The sequence below is a fragment of the Mandrillus leucophaeus genome, unplaced genomic scaffold (genome assembly GCF_000951045.1).
Source record: "Mandrillus leucophaeus isolate KB7577 unplaced genomic scaffold, Mleu.le_1.0 Scaffold443, whole genome shotgun sequence".
NCBI classification, from domain to species: Eukaryota; Metazoa; Chordata; class Mammalia; order Primates; family Cercopithecidae; genus Mandrillus; species Mandrillus leucophaeus.
Genome location: NW_012104732.1, coordinates 1,608,036 through 1,628,173, shown reverse-complemented (window position 1 = coordinate 1,628,173; position 20,138 = coordinate 1,608,036). Strand labels below are relative to the sequence as shown.

Genomic DNA, 20,138 nt, shown 5'->3' with positions numbered 1-20,138 from the left:
AAGCTAATCATTAGTTTGCTAAATGTGGTTCATGGAACAGTTCACAACTCCCAGACTTGCCAACTGCTGCTTGTTCAGTTTCATGTTCACTCTTCTTGGGTAGAAGTTGGTTTCTTCCTTAGAAAAATGTACAGTAACATTTGTCTCACATCCAGGAACCATGCAGGATGGCAGCTCTCCATGTGTCTTAGGATGGGGAGGGAAAGAGGTCATGCAAAGCAGAGGTTTTTGATACATACTCTTCTGCAGGAAAAAGCCATTCAGGGAGTGCAAGATGACAAAGACACGAATTAAAGTGGCAGACATTTTGGATACTGGGAAAATCACATTTTGTGAACTTTTCAGAAATTTGCTATGACAGGACTCTATGGAATTTACTGTTCTGTGGCCCCAGAAATAAAATTATGCTCTTTAGGTTCTTCCTTGTTTGTTTCATGTGACAAGAAAGACTTCATTTTATTGCTCATGGTCACCTGCAAACATCATACAGGTATTGTGCCTTTGAGAGCCACACGTTTCATGAGCTGGGGGCCCTTTCCTCTCTCATAACCCAGTGTGTGTCAGGGGAACACACGGAGAGCAGCAGATACCACTTGGATTTGTGTCCCTACCTGGTGATGATAGGCTAAATCCTGAGGCCATTCATGAGTGTTTGGCCTCTTTCTATTTGGATGAAAGTGGTTTCTTTCCCAGTAAATAGAAAATGTCTTGTGCCCACCTGCGACTTACTTTTTTCCAGCTGAAAGGCTGTTGGCCCTGCAGAAGGAACAGCTTTCTTCATTGATATCCCAGAATTATTCTTGGAGACTGTTCAGAAAGATGCAGTCTGGTGGCTGCCTCCCTTTACCTGGTGCATCATTTAGATCTCTTTGCATCGTAAAAAGACGAAAACCTGACCTCATCTGGCTTAAGGGGAAAAAGGAATTTACTGGCTCATGTGGTAAGAAGGAGAGGCAAATACAAGGGTTCAGGATCCACCATTTCTGCTTATCTCATCTCTGGATTTGTCGGACTTTCAGGCTCTGTGTGGTGGCACCTGGCAGTTACATAATCTCCCAGTGCAAGCCTAGCAAACAGCAAATATCTGTTCCTAACTCCTGGAGAGTTACTCTGATTGGGCAGGCTTAGGTCTTGGGCCATCCCTCATCCAGTCATTAAGTCCAGAGAGATGATCTACTTTTGGCCAGTCTGTCCTGAATCCCATTTTCCAGCCCTGGAAAAAGTAGGAAAAGGGTTGCTCTCCTACTCAAAATGAGGTGCTATGCAGGAAAAAAAAAAAAAAAAAAAAAGGACTGGGAGCTGGCGGGCAAAGAACTAGTCTTTAGCCAGTATGAGGGAGCTGGATTCTCTGTCCTGTGCCCTGAAAAAGACTCTGTGACCCTCCCACCGGTACGTGTATGACCTGGCCTGCCTCACCAGGGACAGGATGGAGATCTGTGAAGCAATTACACTCCCTAACCCCTGCCTCTTCTTCTCATCTCCTTGTGTGCCACTCAGGAAGATTACAGGAATTACCTCTTCTGATCTTTTATCGTACATGCTTGTTTAAAATATACTGATTTGTTTAAAAGTCCATGCAAGAAGAGACGAAAGAAATTGTCAGAGCTGATAGTTATGGTGGTTCTCATTGCACATTTGAACTTAAAGCAATTTTTTAAAAAATACAAAAGTAATGGAATAAAATGATACCACAGTCCACCACTTTAACCCAACCACTAATTTAGAGTATTTCCTTTCAGCCTTGTTCATATAAAAAGTTCATAGAGAAAGTTTCTCACAAACATATCTTTTTTTTTTATTTGACATTATATAATGCAGGCATTTTCCATGTTACTTTACAGTCATTGTTGTCGTATAAATCAGCGAGGTAATATTCCATCAGGTAGACATACTGTAATTCACTTAATCATTCTTCTATCATTGGACATTTAGGTTGTCTCCTTTTTTTTTTTTTTTTTTTCTGCTTTTACAAAGAAGAGTGTATGCTGAGCATATCTGGGGTCTGTAACTTTTCTCCTGCGTTATCTTATTTTCTGAGGATAGACTGTGAGAAATGGGATTACTAGTTCAAAGGGTGTAAACATTTTTAAGACTTTGATACATATTACCAAATTGCTTCTCAAAACAGTTGCATTTATCTCTCCTGCTGCCAGCAGGATAGGAGAGGATCAGTTTCACTACATTCTTGCCAGCAATAGATACTGGGATTTTTACACATTTTCCTAATTTAATAGGTTAAAAAATTCTCGTCGTGATTTACTTTGCATTTCTCTAGTTACTAGCAAGATTGGATGCCTTTATGTGTGCTTATTTATTAGTTCCATTTTATGCTGTGCTTTATGTATTGTCTTTTCCTCATTTTAGACCCCAAGACTGCTTCTGAGACAGAAACAGATATCTGTGCTGAATGGGAGATAAAGACCATCACTAGTGCTCTGAAGACCTACCTAAGGTAGGGACTTTCCATTTGCAAGGCAGAGTGCCAGCTAGTTATCATGCAATCAGGAAGAAAGCAGTTTTATTTTCAGACTCCGGAGAGCTGTCGGGTGGGTGTTTGAGATGTGGAAACAGCTTCTGTGTGGGTGCGTTTAGCTCAGCTGGTCAAACCAATTGTAAATCATCCATAGTTGATGGGTTGCCTTTGTGCAATGACACCATGAGTGATTTAGGAAACTTTGTTCTATATGAGAAGTATTGTGATAATTAGCCTTGAACAGACCCTACAATGGGGTGTTCCCCAAAGTCCCTGAATAATCTGTTAAGAACACAAGGAATCATGAATCATATTCAGTTAAGAATGCATGATTACATACCCCATGTATTTTGATAGTTTCATACTTTACACAGAGTACACTGCTGACAGTGGTTCTTAAAAATGAGAACGTAATGGAACTCCTTTTTGACTCCTTCCCTTAGATTGAACAATATTATCTCTCTGGAGATACTATTTTCCTTGTATCATTTATAAATGATATTACTGAACCCTCTTTATACCTCCTTTCATTATTAAGGGTTGGGTTATTGACCAGCTGCCTGCATCTTAGTTTCATGAATAAACCAAAGTATTTATGCTGGACTTGAAAGACAGGAATACTATAGTTCTTCTTACAGAAAAAGGTGGGTCCTAGTCTTTTTTTTTTTTTTTTTTTTTTGAGACGGAGTCTCACTCTGTTGCCCAGGCTGGAGTGCAGTGGCCAGATCTCAGCTCACTGCAAGCTCCGCCTCCCGGGTTTACGCCATTCTCCTGCCTCAGCCTCCCGAGTAGCTGGGACTACAGGCGCCCACAACCATGCCCGGCTAGTTTTTTGTATTTTTTTTAGTAGAGACGGGGTTTCACAGTGTTAGCCAGGATGGTCTCAATCTCCTGACCTTGTGATCCGCCCGTCTCGGCCTCCCAAAGTGCTGGGATTACAGACTTGAGCCACTGTGCCCGGCCGGGACCTAGTCTTAAAAGGAGAGGAGAATGGTCATCAGAAATAGCATCAGTCTTTGTGCAGATTTTTTGAAGATGCAGTTGGCTGGAAAGCAAAGGAAGGAGGCCACAGAAAAGGAATTGCTGTTGTAGATTTTATTGGCTATTGGGTAATTAGAGTCAAGAGTAAGACATAATGTGTTAACTAAAACTAGGAGTCGAATTAAGGGACCCAATGAGAATAAAATCTGAGCCAAGAATAATGTATAGTCCTATCGAGAAGTTTCTTATTTGAACTATCAGAAAAAAACTCAAGTTTATGGTTAAACATACTCATACCCTAGCAGGTAAAATTTGTTTATATCATACATAATGTTAGGGGTTCTAGCCCTTTAGAATTCTGGAGCAATATTCCATAGGGAATTCACCACCAAAACACCTACAAAAGTCTTTTATAGTGTTTCTAGATGAATTGATTCTAACAACAAGCCTCTGGGAAGATCAAGAATTGCAAATATGTAGTTAGTTGCATGTTTCTCAGACACATCTTAAAATGCTATTGTTGATAGGTGAGTCACTGACTGAAAAGGAAGTCTCTTATTTTGTGTTAGACTCTTGCATTAGCACTATTTTAGTGTTGACAATGAAACATAGTTGTATCTATTCCTCTGAAAAAGAGAGAGAATAAAAATTTTGGATGAAATATCTGAACTCTTGCAATAGGGAAACTGCATTGTTACTGTTTCCCTGTGATCTTTGTCTTTGAGAAATGTAATACAGTTTGTCAGTCTCTAGGCTGCTATTTAGAGAAAATATGATTATTCTTATTATTAAGCTGATTGGCCTGTCTCCTTTCACTCCAGAATGCTTCCAGGACCACTCATGATGTACCAGTTTCAAAGAAGTTTCATCAAAGCAGCAAGTAAGTCTTTTTTGTCTCAGTTTTAAGGGGAAGGGAATAGATTTTTCTATTTCAAAGAAGAGTCAGTATCCCAAAATAAACATTACCTAACCCTTCATATTCTGCATGTAAACTGGCCACATAACATACTCATGAGATTCTAACACAGAATAAAAATGAAACCAAGTAGGGATTGCTAAGGGCCTTTCTACCACATTGAAATTACAGCAGGAGAGAGAATCTTCAGAAGTCTTTTTTTTTTTTTTTTGTTTAGGGGAGGAGGATGTTGGAGGGATAGAGAAAAACAAGTTTGCCTTTCTAGTTTTGATTATTGGAGTTCTAACTTCTTAGGTTTTTTCCAGCCTTTGAGTAGCATTTTGCAGAATGAATCAGACATTGCACATTACCTAAATTGAGCATTGGAAATGTTTCCCTGAATATGACACCATTTATATAACTTCACAGTCCTCTTTTCCATTATGTCTTCCATTTACAGCTTCTGATCATTCTTCAGCTATATCATCCAGGTCCCTGGTGTCATATTACTGGTATTAAAATACATAGGGATTAGGTGCAAGCTACTCTAAGTATACTGGAATCTCTGGCTACATGGGTCAGGCCTCTTGTAAAGAGGCAGAAAGATTCTGTATCAGATTTAAATCCAGCATGAATCTTCACAGTATTATTATGTCGATAACTTGTGCCTCTCCTGGGTTCCTTTCAGCCTTTAAAATATATTTACTCTGGTAGCTACTACTGGCCTAATTTAGTAGTACCTAATGTTCTGGTGTCCTTATCTACTCATAGTTGTCCCCTTAAAACAGGAAGGAGAAAGCTAGGAGCAAAGATGGTGTTTATGTCATTTCTTTCTAGAGAAATTACAAACCCATAGCGACCATTCTCTACTTAAACCTCACATCATTTCTATAAATAGGTGTGATGAACACCATCAGTCTATTTGCCAGAGTAACAAAGCCACTTACCCAGGTTCAACCAAGAGAATGTGACAAGCCGTGATTTAGGTTACAAGTTGGCAGAAAGACTTGAATATTTTGTCTGCCATTACTTTCTTTCTAGCAGGCTGGTTGTCATACGTGACTTGAAGATACTGGACATTTTCCTTTGATTTCTTTGATGCCGTCTTGAGATGTTATTTTGATATTTGAAACCCTTGCAATGTTATTCATGTAAGATTTGTTTATCACTTTACAAGTGCATGAAGTTCCTTACTTCCTTGAAATGAAGTCTTCCCTTTAGGGAGCCAGCTACTCCTGAGTTTGTTCTCAGGAGCAGCTCTGGGTGTGCAGTTGACTGGCTCCGTTTCATCACATCATCACCTTGGTTTGGATTTTTTGATGATGGTTTTTTTTGGCAACCCTGTTCCAGAAAGCACTTCCAGATCTAGTTAAAAGGACTTCCAGATCTAGTCATTCTGGCCATGCAGTATGCACACAAGACAAGATTGTAAATCTTTGAGAAATCCTTGGTCTGTTAGTGCCCATCCTTTGGTTTCCCTTGATTTTTCATTCTTAAAGTTGTTTAGCTGTGACACTGATAAAATATTATCTCCCTCCTTCCTTTGCAGAACTGGAGAACCAGGAGTCTCGGGTCTCTGAAATCCACAGCCTTGTTCATCGGCTCCCCGAAAAAAATCGGCAGATGTTACAGCTGCTCATGAACCACTTGGCGAAGTAGGTTTAAGACCAATTACTAGCCCTTTTCTTACCCCTGAAAGTTCTTATCTTAGCAGTGAAGCTGATCTCAGTTCTGCTTTTGTTTCTCTCTCCCACTATTGCATCAGGTATGCTGGAGGCTTAGGAAAGAAATGTGTGAAATGTTAATTGCAGTGGAGAACAGCAGCAAATGCCAGATGGCCTTCCCAGAGGATGCTGGGGAAGTGCTCATTTCATCCAGGCCACGAAGCCGAGTTTTCAGGGGGATTTTGCCTGTGATGATCAAGGGCAAACTGGAGTGTGTTGTCCATGATACCAGGTTGCCACACAGAATTTTGTGGGATTATAAGTTCTTATGCTCATCAAGAACAAACAAAAATATGTTATGGGTTTACAGAATTTGGGTCTTCAGTAAGGAGGCCTGGATTCTAGAGCTGACTCTGTTATTAACCTGCTGCTTAACCAGCCCTGAACAAACCAGTGAACTTTCTATTCCTTAGTTTCCCCATTCTGTCTAATGTGGATAATAGACTCCCCTTTTTCGGCAAGGATCATTGATTTTTGAAGTTACATGCATTAAAGCCTTTGAAGAAGTATAAAGAGTAAAGGAATTGTTTTCAGCAAATACTCGCTTGTCCTCTGAGATAATCAAAGCATTCAGTCGGGACCTGATTTTCTGCTAGGAGCATTTACAGTCTTGGAATGGTTTTGAATATTTGTGTATTTACTGTTCCTTGACCCGTTTACAAGTGGCATTTCTGACTTCCCGTGCTGCATTCATCACTACTTGTGTGTGTGTTCTAACTTTCCATTGACTTTGGTGGTATGTTCTTGATTGCAGACTGGAGCAAAAGAAAAGAATGAGAGCATAACAGTTAACCTAAATTATTAAACCCTACATTCTACTGAACTGACATGTTATAAATTTGGCCTTTATAGTCCACACTTTGCTATGCCATGAGGGTATTTCTTTGGGATAAGTTGATATTCTTCTGAGTGAGATTGTAATGGTTAGTTTTCATCTTTCTGTCAAGCACTTGATATTGCCTTTGGAAAAAAGAGTGATATATATCATGAAGATTTCAACCATGTCCTCATTTCCATCAAGAAGCAAGAGTATTTTGTGTGTTGTTGGAAAGCAATTTGGCAAAGCCACGGTTGCTCCATTATTGACCAATTTTTTTTCTTGGCTTCCCATATCAGAGCTGCTTGTTCAGGAGTACTTAGGAAGCATAGCAGATAACATGCAAGTTTCCAGGGTAATGCCCTAAAGGTGTCAAAGAATCCTGATGAAGCATGTTTAAAATAATGGGAACTGGGCTTTAAAAAGTAACTCCAGATGCTCTGAGATGACAGTTTAGTACCGGTTCCACACGACCTAGAGTCAGGCGTTTGTCAAGCAGAGAAGCTGGTTTAGATCTTAGTTGCAAAACTTTGCACACTTGAAGGACAAACACCAAGACACAGGAGATTCCAGGTGCACCCTCCAGCCTAGTATGTGTGGGGAAGCTCATGACTGCTTCATGGCCAATGGGTCTTAAAGAGGCCTTCAGGCCTGCGGAAAGCAGCTGGAGAAGGGTTAGGAAACATCTGAAGGCCATGGGCCTTTTCAAGCTGTGCAATTGGAAGGAGCTTAACTGAACCGAGAGAGACCAAAAGTGAAGGGTGACCCAGCAGAGCCAGTGTTGCATTTCTCCTACTTTTAAATTTCCTTTAGGATTGTTAGGAGTCTTTAAAGAAGAAGAAAAAAAGATTTAAAAAACAAAACCAAACCCTTAAGGTAGGTCTTGAACGGTTGAACTTGTTCATCTCCTGGTTGGATGACTCACTTTCTCTTCCTTTTTCTACTCTTTCCCCCTTCAATCCCATTACATTCAGTCCATCCTTGTTACTAACCTAAGAGTTATAAACTGGAATTTGCAAATCACAGTTGTGACCTTGACACTTTTTTGTTTTTTTGGCCTTCTAACCAATTTAAAGCAATTTTCTTGCTGGAGTTGTTTACTTCATAGCATTTCTTGAGCATTATGTCTTACCTTTGAAACTTGAGAATGATTTTCTGTGGTTTTATGGCATTTCTTGTTCATTTAATTATCAAGAAATCTACCTATAGAAAAGCTCTCATGCTGTAATGTGAGTTGGTTAGAGCTAGTATTAGACTATAGCAGACTTAAATTCTTAGCGTGCTGTGTTCTTGGTCTCCCAAGCCTCTATATTTAAAATGTCCCTGTGGAGAAGGATATGAATGAGCAGTGTTGAATCCAGTAAAGAGTATTTATTTAGGTCTGAAAGAATTCTTTGGCATCCAGAGGAGTTCTAAGATTCCACTTAAACTTTATATTCTCATTTACAGCACTGTCCTTATTTTAAAATCAAGCAGTAAGGGAAAGTTAACTTGGGACAAGAAGTTTGTCTAATTCCAGTTTTCTCAGGTTTAGACTTACCCTAGGCTACGCCTGAGCTATTGTTCCTCTGGGCTACTTACTTAATGGTCAGCTTCCTTCCTAAGTTTTGGTTTCAGGGCTGATTCTGCTGGAAAACTGGTGTTTACTTCTCTCATTACCTACTGTTTGCCTTGTGCATCTCAGAATTCTGGTTCAAAGGCAAGACATTTTGTATTGTATATTTTTTAAAGTACTCTTTTGAAACATTTTCCAAAATTGATTTCCCTTAGCCACAGAGGGAGAATTAAGGCATTTTTTATTAAATCCCAGCTAAAAATTCATGCAGAGGCAGGGAAAAAGTCTTGGGTCGGGGGAAGGATAAAAACTCCAAACCTCTAAAGCAAATGATTACCAGGGCACATCCAAATCATAGAGATGTTGGATTTGTTTCAGACCTCAGAGGGAACATAAAAATTATAGGCAACCATGCACATATTTTTGTAGTTTCAGCTTAAATCTACTATGATAATTAGATGTTTTCTGTTTGGATCTTGGAATCTAGTATACAGTCTGGAGTCATGTGCCTCAAAGGATGGTTAGAATCACCCGGGGTGCTTGTTTACATTGACATTTCTGGGCTCTGTGGGTCTACTCAGTCAGGCTCTCTGCCTGGGAATCTGCATTTCTGATTTATTTCCCAGGTAATTATTATGTGAACAGTGATCTAAGAACCACTGGCTCAGAGAATGGGCCATACGCAAGGATTTTCTAGGAGAGAGAAATGGTATTGAGAGGAATATGGATTGGGATGTAGGTGAATATTAGAAAGAAGAAGCTCAAAGCAGTGAATTCAAAAGGGAGATTTTATTGTCATGATTAAATTAGCTTTTAAAAATCCAGTTTTGACTTCCCAAGTCTTTGCAGTTTGACTTTGCATTGAGTTTTCAACAAATGTTTTTGTTTTAAAATCACGCAAAAGGCATTTTTACTTAAGAAAAAAAATCATTCCCAGCTAGCTGTGGATCCTTGTGCCAATTTTTCTACCTCTTTGAGCCTCAGTTTTCTTTCTCCTCCATTTGTATAATTCTGTTATTTTTATCAGGTGGAGCAGGACACAAGAAAAATATCCCACTCTTATAATCGTAAGAGGAAATAAGAGTAGATGAGTAAAAAAGACTAATTTCATGGTAATTTCCTAATGTTTACATATTATGGCTCCAAGTATGTTGTATATCCCCACACATACCATTCGTAGTGGCTCATGTGGATTTATTACAGTGTATGCAGTGAGAAAGGATTTCAAAGAACCCTTCATACATCAGGAGTAGATATTAAAAATACCTTTTCACAGCTGGTTTTCCCAAAATACTTATTGAGAAATAAACCTTAGTCTCTTTCCTTTTTTGGAGCAACTGTTCCTTTGTTGCGGGGGTGTTGGAGAGGCAGAAGACTGTTTTGCTTCCCCAGAGAGATATGGTATCATTTAGGATGCTTTGGGCTGCAAGAAACAGAAGATCCAATTCAAAATGGCTTAAACAATAAGGAGATCTGTTGTGTCATGACACAGAATCTGTCCTGAGAGTTGGTTAGTTTCTCAGCTCATGAAGGACTCAAACTATTTCCATGTTCCTGCTCAGCCAGCATCTTGTGTTGGCTAGCTCCTTGCAGAGTCCCAGCGTACTGCATTGTGTCCTTGCATGTCAGTGCTTGTCCAGAAGCAGAAGAGGCATTATTTCTTCTCTGAGTCCCTTTTTAAGAGCTAGGATGATACGTTTCCCAGACATCCTCCAGCACACTTTATGTCACATCTCATTGGTCCAGAGCAGTCACTGGAGACCACCATGATTATTTTCCATCCAACAGGATTTATCTGAGCCACTTGTGGGAGGATTGGATATCAGAATAAAGGCAGAGCTTTGACAGAATAAAGACAGCCCATGGTGTCTGCGGCAAGTAGTCTTGGTAAATCACATTCATCAGAGAGTATTAAGTCTCTTGCATGGTGTACTAACACAATCAAGATATATGGGACAAAAAGACCAATTTTGGGAGGAGAGATGAGTACATCTGCAATGTGGGCACATAGGCCCTAAATTACAAGATTTTAGGGGGTGGGAGGTAAGAGAGGGTAATAAAGAGGGCAAAATTGACTTTACTCCATTACCACTTGCTGATTCCCTATTTGTTCTTTTCATTACCCAATTTTCTAATGTTTATTTTGATCATCTGTTATATGTTGTGACTTTCCAAAATGGACAAAATTCTGTAGATCACTGGGATTATAAAGGAATATTGTGGGGAAAATACTTGGCATACAAGTGAGACCTTATCAAAATATGTAGACTCTGTTGGCAGAAGTTACCAAGGATTGAGCACATTGTAGCTTGGGTTTTTTTTGTTGTTGTTGTTCCTGTGACTTGAGTCTGAGTACTTCCAGGCATCCCTGCAAATCAAAAAGGATGTATTCATATTTCTTTAATGATCTAGAAACAGTGAATTGGGTTCATGTACAAATGCTTGTGGTTATTAAAAAAAAAAAAAGTCTTGCCAGGCATTGGCACCAAGGAGGATGAGCCCTAGCGTTTCAGTAGCATTCCTTGAAGTTCTTAAGAAGGGTTCAAAATAAAAGGAAGTGAACATTAAGACAACATAAACACGTTGTCTTTATGTTCTAATACTCTAATATTTCTTCTTTCTCCATCCCGTCTAGAAGATAAGATTTAACTTACCGATGAACTGTTAAACATGAGAAGAACTAGTTATTCCTTTGCCATCAAGACTAGTCCAAATAAAATAGCCGTAGAATTTTACAAAACACATTTAAAGAAAACAGTATTTTGAGATAATGGCTTTCTAAGATGGAAAGCTCCTGTGAGTTTCTCTGGCTGCCTTCCCTCAGCCATACACCTTGGCTCTGGAACCTTTGTTCTCTCTAGTAACCACTGAATACCGCAGTGCTGCCAGTGCAGGATTGCTTGGCCGCTGGGCCACTGGTGGTATGGCCTGATACCCCCACGCAGCCACATTGACCCCATTCTCCAGTCCCATCAGGCTTTTTCCTCGCTGACTCCCACCAGGAACTCAGAGTTCTAGTGATTCCAACCCTTTTCTATCTCTTGAATCTGTCTACTTTTCTGTGTCTCCATCAGTACTCCTGTAGTCCAAGCTGCCATTGTGTCTTTCCCAGTCTGCTTGCGAAGGCCTCCTCCCTGTTGCTCTGGCTGGTGGAGCTCTGGCTCCCCTCCAGTCCGCAGAGTGCATGTTGTGCTTCCAGGGAACTTTGAAAACTGCAAATCTCAGCATGTGATTCCCCTGCTTAAAAAAAACTTCAAAGGCAGCTTCCCCGTTGCTCTTAAGATAAAACCCTGGAAATGGCCTCCAAAGCCCTGTCTGGACCAGACGTTTCTGGAATTTGCAGTTTCATCTTGTGTCTGTTTCTCATGATCACCATCCTGTCCCTACTGCATGGCACACAGTAGACACTCATGAATATTTGTTGGGCAAACGCATGAAGAGTCTCTTGACTGCTTCTCAAATACCCACCTCCCTGCTCCATCTTTTTACCTTTTGCAATTCATTTTCTCCTGTCTGGAGTGGCCCCTCCCCAGCCTCTGCCTGCCAAAGGCTACCTCATTCTTCTAACTTCAGCTCAGATGTCACTGCCAACAAGAATCCTTCCTGCCACAAGTGCCCTCTTGCTTTCCTGAGCTTCCACAGCCTTTGCTTGTTCCTCTCTTTTAGCATGTATCACATTCCACCTGGTGGGACAGTTTGCCCAGGTGTGTATCTCTCCCTCCTGTGACATCTTAAGCTCCCAGGGGATGGGCAGTCTGTCTCCCTTGTCTTTGTTTCTTACCTAGAAGTTGCAAATGAAGCCCATGGCCAGAGCAGCCCACACATGTGTTTGGTGGTGGTGGTGTCCTACACAGTACTGTTTTGAAACTTTGAACAGGTTTCCAACATCTTTAAAGGGGGCGATTTTACTTGAAAAATTTGTATCTCCCTGCTAACAGTTGACTGGGGCTGAGTAGAAGCCACACCCTATCCCTCAGGGTGTGCGTTCTCCAGTTTGCCTTAGTTCCTAACAGTCCCTGTGGTCTCTTGCTCCCGGCCTACTTCTTTCAGGTCTCCTACCTGCCTGGCCGTGTTGTAGGCATTTGGGTTTTCAATCCTTGCCTACCTATTGGCTTATGTCAAAAGAGAAGCTCGATATTTGATGAATCACATAAATGAGCAAGTAGAAATGGGCTAAGGGAGTTACTTCCTTGACTGGCTCTTTTTTTTTTTTTTTCTTTCCTGAAAGATTTATTATTTCTGATAGATGGGAGGTCCGTGAAAGAAGTGAGTGATACCGCTTCCCGGCCTATTTATGGGTATGGAGCAGGAAGAAGAGTACATTTTTTTTAAAGGCTAAGAATGGGATTCTCAAAGGACCTTCTCCAGCTATTTTTGGCAGAGTCAAAGGAAAATCTATTTAAAGGGACATTGCGCAGAGCACAACGACATATTTTAAAGCAAACAGGCAACTTAGCACTTTAAATTAATGGAAATGCAGAGGGAGAAATTAGAGCTCAGCATTATTTAGCCTCACCGCCAGACCTTTGCTTACTTTCAACCCAAGAATTTCTCTGTTCTGTGGCCTCGTAGCGTTTAGAGATAGGAGAAAGAAAGATATCAGTTCAGTTTAAACTTTTTGCCTTAAAAAACCCAACAAAATTTCTGAATTCAAGGAACTAAATCTTTCCCATCACACGTAACACCCATTCTGAAAGGGGAAATGCTTGACTTCAAGCTGTTAATGTTCAGCAGTCTTAGAGCTCCTTTGATTTGGGTCTCTTGTTTGTTTTGAGTTGTTCCACTTATGTTTGCATTTATTTTCTCAATAAATTTCCTGTTTTCTGATTCATCTCTTCCTTTTCTGAGTCCACGGAATCCCCTCCCAAATTAAGGGAAGAGTGGGAGGAAGACACTCTGTTTTACTTTCTTTCTTGGTGCCGCCTTTCATTTCGGGAGTATTATAAAAGTGAGAGTGTCAGAAAACATGAAGATGACTCAGTTTCTTCCTTGCTAATCCTTAGCAGAGCTTAGATTTCTTATACATTGGCCTTGGGAGCATGTTCTTCATGAAATGCCTCTCTTTTTGGCTGAGTGGTGGTGGATAAATTGATTCGCTCACACTGTTTTGGGTACTGGAGTCCTCTCTTGCTGCATCCTCTTTGAATTGCGTTATGAGTGTTATCTGTGATACTTATGTTCTTATATTGACTAGTTTCTCACCAGCTCTTCAGAACAATTGTGGCTCAAATGTGGCAGCTGGCAGACTTCTACGGATATGAAGTTAATCTGTAGGACACAAGAGCACAGTGGTTAAGAGAGAACATTCTGTAGCCAAACTGCCTGATTTTGATCTCATCTCTTATGTAACCTTGCATTTGAATTATTTCTCTATGCCTGAGTTTCCTCATCTGAAAAAGATGATAATAATCGTATCAGAAAGTTTTAACTTAGCACATCAGGTTTTCTTGGCTTCTCCTGTTTGTATTGCAGCCACCACTGAGATGACCACTTCTGTGTGGGTTCCGCCACCCTTCCTGCAAGGGCAGCCTGGTAGCCTGGAGCCTCATGCCCGCGTTTCTTACTTCCCACCCTAGGGAGGCGTGACAGAAAATGACATTCACACACAGATACGCTGGGACAAGGGGAAGTTAAAACACTCTGAGGGGAAAACCTTTGGTCGGTGGGAGAAGGGAGCTGAGTATCCCAGAAGCAGTTGTTAAACAGCCTCTTTGAAGATGGTCTCAAGAGATTGAGCAATTGTGTTAGTGCTTGAACCAGGTGGGGTCTAGCTTCTCTTCTCTGCCTCATTCCCCCAAGAATCCCCTGGTAAAGTAGTGTCAGGTAAGCCTTTATGTACTCATGCACCACATAACAACGTGTCTATCAACAGTGAACCACGTATATAGCAGTGGTCCCTTAAGATTATATCATGTTTTTACTCTACCTTTTCTATGTTTAACTATGTTTAGATGCACAAATACTTTGCATTGTGTCACAGTTGCCTACAGTATTCAGTACAAACATGCTGTGCAGGTTTGTAGCCGAGGAGCAATAGGCTATACCATAGAGCCTAGGTGTGCAGCAGGCTCGACCATCTATCTGGGTTTGTGCAAATGCACTCTGTGATGTTCACATAGCAATGAAATCGCCTAACAACATATTTCTCAGCATATCGCCATTGTTAAGCAATGCGTGACTGTACTTCAAGTCTCTTCCTTCTGGAAAACCTAAAGTAATACAATAATAGTGCCCACCCTTTTAGAGTTGTGCAGATTAAATTAATCTACACAAAGTTCTTAGAAGAGTGCCTGGCATGTAGTATCCCTTCCATAAATGTTATTTTCTACAATCTGTTGGAGAAATCAGGGAGCGGGATAAGGAACATGATAGAGCTGGCTTCAGGGTATGGGAAATTGGAGCAATTGTTAAAACCAAAATAAGTCGTCCTTGCTGACTAGATGGGGCTTTCTTCATAGTTTTGTTATTGGCAAGCAAAACCCTTAGGGCTGGATGCTGAAAACATAGCACACACAGCTCTTGTCCACTTGGGAGATTTCTGTGTGTGCATGTGTTTGTTTTTGCCTTGCTTGTGGTTTCTTGGCAGTTTGTGTGCATTTGGCCCAACAGGCTGAGCATCTCTCCTTTCCTAGCAAAAGATGAGCCAGCACAGGGCCAGCTGGGAGAAAGAGCTGTTCATATCTGGTTTCAGGTCCTACCTTATTGCAAGTCTCACACTTCCCTGTGAATATCAAGGCTCTTCATGATTCAAATGCTCTGTGGAGTGGTGCACCTGTTTGAAGGAACAAGCTGTGTGGGGCTGATTTCCATGGAGGTTACCTCCCTCTCCCCCTCCCCTGCCCTCTCCCCTCCCACTTCTGCTTCTTGGTGTCGCAAGGCTGATTTCATCTCCGAAGCAGCTGTCTTTGCTAGAGTTTAATAACTGTTAATTTCCTGGAGGGGGATGGCACGTTGTATCATGAAGACTCATCTTTGTCTGCATGGTCTGGAAATTTCCACTCATCTTTGTGATCTTTGAGATGTTTCTCTTTGTGGGAGAGTCTGACTTTCCTTCTGTTTTACTCAGTTTGCCCTCTCAGATGCCATTCCCAGGTTAAACATGACCATCCACTGTGAAAACGGCCCCCTTGACCTTCCAGTTTCCCCCGGGAGCAGTCTTCACATGGATTTCCTTCCCCGAGTTACTGAAATCTGTTTGAAGTATTAATCTATACTCTAAAGAAGGTCATGCCTATATTCAGCTTCATTCTGTCTTGGTAGATATTTTTTCACTTTTGCAGTTTCACTCAAAGAAAGGGCTTGAAGAAAAGTTCAGGGGGTTTGAATTTTGGTATCCGTCTTTTCTGCCTCCACACATGCACAGGAATGTTTTTCTTCCAGCAGTTTAGCATCCTGATTTATTTCGTGTTTCCAATTTGGTATTATAAGTCACTATTCTTGATTCTCTTCAGTAGGCGGTAGAGGAACCCAAAATGTTGGGTCTTGTTGGTATATTGCAAGCAGGTCTTGCTATGTACTTGGTGGTGCCTAGAATTGGGTAGAATAGGATCACTATTTTATTAAAGTCAGATATTTCATGAGAAAATGGGGGCACTCTAGGCCTCAAAAAACAGTTTGTATATTAGTTCTTTGGCTGTAAGCAGCATATGTCAACCTTGGCTAATTTAAAAAATAAAAACGGCCCAAGAGCAGTGGCGCACGCCTGTAATTCTAGCGCTTGGGGAGGCCAAGGCAGGCAGATCACTTGAGGCCAGGAGTTCAATATCAGCCTGGTCAACATGGTGAAACCCCATCTCTACTAAAAATACAAAAATTACCCGGGTGTGGTGGCACTTACCTGTAGTCCCAGCTACTTGGGAGGCTGAGGTACGACGATCGCTTGAGCCCAGGGAGGCAGAGGTTGCAGTGAGCCAAGACTGTGCCACTACACTTTAGCCTGGGTGAGAGAGAAAGACCCTGTCTCAAAAAATAAAATAAAAAATAAATAAAAGGAATAAAGTTTATTGAAAGGCTCCTGGGTCAATCACGTAATGGAAAGCAGAACTGAACCATCAGACATCGCAAAGCAACCTCAAGGGCCCTTGTGGTACCTGGCATCCTACTACGTTTCCCTAGGCCATTTCTTCTTCTCTTCTAGATGATCATCTCAGATGTTGCTTTTCATTCCACAGAGAAAATAGTTACAATCAGAAGAGAACTTCTACAAGCCACCACCACAATATCCACACCTGTACCCATGTTTCTACCATCTCTCCTGTGTGACAGGGGAACCCAATGCTCCTACCTAAAGGCATTCCCTTCCTGGGACACTAGAGCCGACTGATTCCCTGTTGGATCTGTAAGGACTTGGGTGCTTCAGTAGTTTCTCCCTCTGTCTTCTATGTCATTAACTTTTCTGTCTCTACTAAATCTTTCCCATCAGCACATAAGCATGTTGTAATTTCTGCAGTCCTTTGAAACGTAAAAAAGGAAAAAGCAACAACTACAAATAATATTTCTCAATCCCATATCCCCTTCTAGGTACTATTCCATTTTTCTGTTCTCTTCCTAGAAGAACTCAAATAGTTGTCTGTGCTTGCTGTTCCCAAATCCTCTCTTCCCACTCATTCTTTCTTGAACCTCAGGCTTTTATGCACACTAGTCCACTGAAATGCGTCATAACAGTATTGCTGATGACTTCAGGTTGCTGAATCAATTTCAGTCTTCCCTTTCTTAATTGTTCTGAAGGATTTAACACAGATTCCCACTCTCTCCTCCTTGATAAGCTTTCTTCACTTGGCTTCCAGGACACCATACTCTCCTGGTTTTCCCCCTGCCTCCTTGACTTCTGCTTCTCAGTCCTGTTTGCTGTGCCTCAGCACTCTGTCCTTCAGGCCTCAGACCTCATCTCCCCTCCTGCCGTCCTCTCTCCTCCCCAGTGAGGTCTTCCTCGATTGTTTTAAGATTGCAATCTCCAGCCCTTTCATTCCCTACCTACTAGAATTGCTTAATTTTTTTCCATAATACATGTCAGTATCTAATATACTACATATTTGATTTGTTTACTCATTGTTGTTTTCTTCTCCCTGAAATGTAAGCTCCACAAGGTTGGCAACTGCTGTCTGCTCTATATTACTGTAGCCTTAGCAACTGGATCAGTGCCTTGCACATAGTAAGAGGTACTCAATAAATATTTGTTGAATAAATGAATGAATGGAAAATATCCGGGTAACTCATGGGTAGCCCTTTTCAGGCACTACCTTTACGATGTCTCAGTTCCAACTATCCTTGTCCTCTTGTGAAACTACTGCAGGTTAACATTTCTAGTAAAGAGAATTGTAATGGTCTCTCCTGAGTAAGGTCCCCACATCTGTGGTAAGGCGCTAGTTGGGGACTCACCTGTCTTTCTTGGTAGGACCACATGTAATAGGAGAAAGACATTCAACTGGAAATTTGCCAAGGAAAAATTGGATGCCATCATTCAAAAGATACCAAACAAGTAAAAATGTCAGCTGTTTATAGGAGTCGTGCTTGCTGAAATTCAGTTTTTTGCCTTAGAGAATTCCTGTTTTATATTAGAAGTTTCAGGTCTTGGTACAAATTTTAACTCTGTGATGGATCTTGTAAGTGCCTCAATAGCCCTATTATCCATCATTATGTGGAAGATAAGACCATCATCATCATAAATACAAAACAACAAACAGCATTCAGATATTTTCCTAATACTTGGTTACACAGCTTGGTTCCCCAGAAGCTTGATTCTGTTTTTGCAGGAACTAGGTCTTCCCAAAGGCCTGGCCTCCCTTCACTGCATGTCTTCATATGTCCCCTGGGCCCAGAATTGTCTCCAGTGGTGTTTGGTAGAGTGCCAGTGGTAGCTTCTTGGTTCACCAGTCCTCAGAATCCAGTGCATTTAAACCTCTTTCTTTTAAGTCACCAGGCAAATGGGGGGTTCCCATGTCAAATATGCTGCTCAGCCTAGCTGGTTGGTCAGGTTTTCTTGTTCTCTGTATTAAAAGATAATCTTGCCATTTTGCTACTTGAAGAACTACATTTCCCTTCATAATAGAGCTGCCACTGAAACTGCTTTGCCTGCTACCTAGTTATGAGCTTCCCTTCCAAATGTTGTGTGTCCTACAAGGTCATTCTCCCCAGCCCTAGCCAGATTGTTAATGAAGTGAAGAACACTGGCAAACATGTAGATCATCCCTTCTTTGTTATGTTATTAATGTATAGTGACTCTTGACATAAATAGGCACATACCTAGGCATAAATTTAACCAAGGAGATTGAAAACCTCTACAAGAGAAACTACAAAACACTGATGACAGAAATTGAAGAGAATACAAACAGATGGAAAGACACTCCATGCTCATGGATCAGAATAATTAACATTATTAAAATGACAGTACTACCTAAGCAATCTACAGATTCATTGCAATCCCTATAAAAATACCAAGGACAAGCCAGGTGAAGTGGCTCATGCCTATAATCCCAGCACTTTGGGAGGCCAAGATGGATGGATTACCTGAGGTCAGGAGTTTGAGACCAGCCTGGATAACATGGTGAAACCCCGTTTCTACCAAAAATACAAAAATTAGCCGGGCATGGTGGTGTGCACCTGTAGTCCCAGCTACTCTTGGGAGGCTGAGAGGCAGGAGAATCACTTAAACTGGGGAGGCGGAGGTTGCAGTGAGCCAAGATTGTGCCACTGCACTCCAGCCTGGGCAACAGAGCAAGACTCTTATCTCAGGAAAAAAAAAAAAAAAAAACATTCTTCACAGAAATAGAAATAAAAAGTGCTAAAACTTATATGGGACCACAGAAGACCGTGAATAGCAAAAGCAGTCCTGAGAAAGAACAAAGCTAGAGGTATCACACTACCCGACCTCAAAATATACCACAAAGCTGTAGTAACCAAAGTAGCATGGTACTGGCATAAAAGCAGGCCCATAGACTAATGGAACAGAATAGAGAACCCATAAATTAATCTACATATCTCCAGCCAGTTTATTTTTGACAAAGGTGCCAAGAACACTTACTGGGGAAAGGATAATCTCTTCAATAAATGGTACTGGGAAAACTGGATAATCCACATACAGAAGAATGAAGCTAGACCACCACCTCTCACTCTGTACAAAAATCAACTCAAAATGGATCAAAGTCCTCAATGTAGGACCCAAAACAATGAAACTACTAGAAGAAAACATAGGGGAAATGCTTCAGGACATTTTTCTGGGAAAAGATTTTATGAATAACACCTTAAAAGCACAATCAATAGAAGCAAAAATAAATGTGGGCCAGGTGCAGTGGCTCGTGCCTGTAATCCCAGCACTTTGGGAGGCCGAGGTGGGCAGATTGCCTGAGGTCAGGGGTTCAAGACCAGTCTGGCCAATGTGGTGAAACCCCATCACTACTGAAAATACAAAAAAATTAGCCAGGCATGGTGGCATGCCTGTAACCCTAGCCACTCAGGAGACTGAGGCAGGGGAATTGCTTGAACCAGGGAGGTGGAGATTGCAGTGCACTGAGATCACTCCACTGCACTCCAACCTGGGTGACAGAACAAGACTCCATCTCAAAAAACAAACAAACAAACAAATGTGATGTCAGAGTCCCATTGTTAAAAGTCTTCTACACAACAAAGGAAACAATGAAGAGAATGAAAAGAACACCTATAGAATGAGAGAAAATGTTTCCAAACTACTCATCTGA

At 41.2% G+C, this 20,138-nt stretch overlaps 1 protein-coding gene across 3 annotated transcripts in view; it reads left to right on the top strand.

Annotated features, from left to right (window-relative positions):
• The window catches only part of ARHGAP26 (Rho GTPase activating protein 26), a 488,449-nt gene that overhangs the window by 306,406 nt on the left and 161,905 nt on the right, over positions 1-20,138 (top strand). For all 3 annotated transcript variants that reach the window (XM_011994161.1, XM_011994160.1, XM_011994158.1), the window contains exons 15-17: positions 2,365-2,452; positions 4,276-4,334; positions 5,899-6,004. In XM_011994161.1, the coding sequence (XP_011849551.1) occupies positions 2,365-2,452; positions 4,276-4,334; positions 5,899-6,004 (253 nt within the window). The remainder of the gene's footprint in view (positions 1-2,364; positions 2,453-4,275; positions 4,335-5,898; positions 6,005-20,138) is intronic.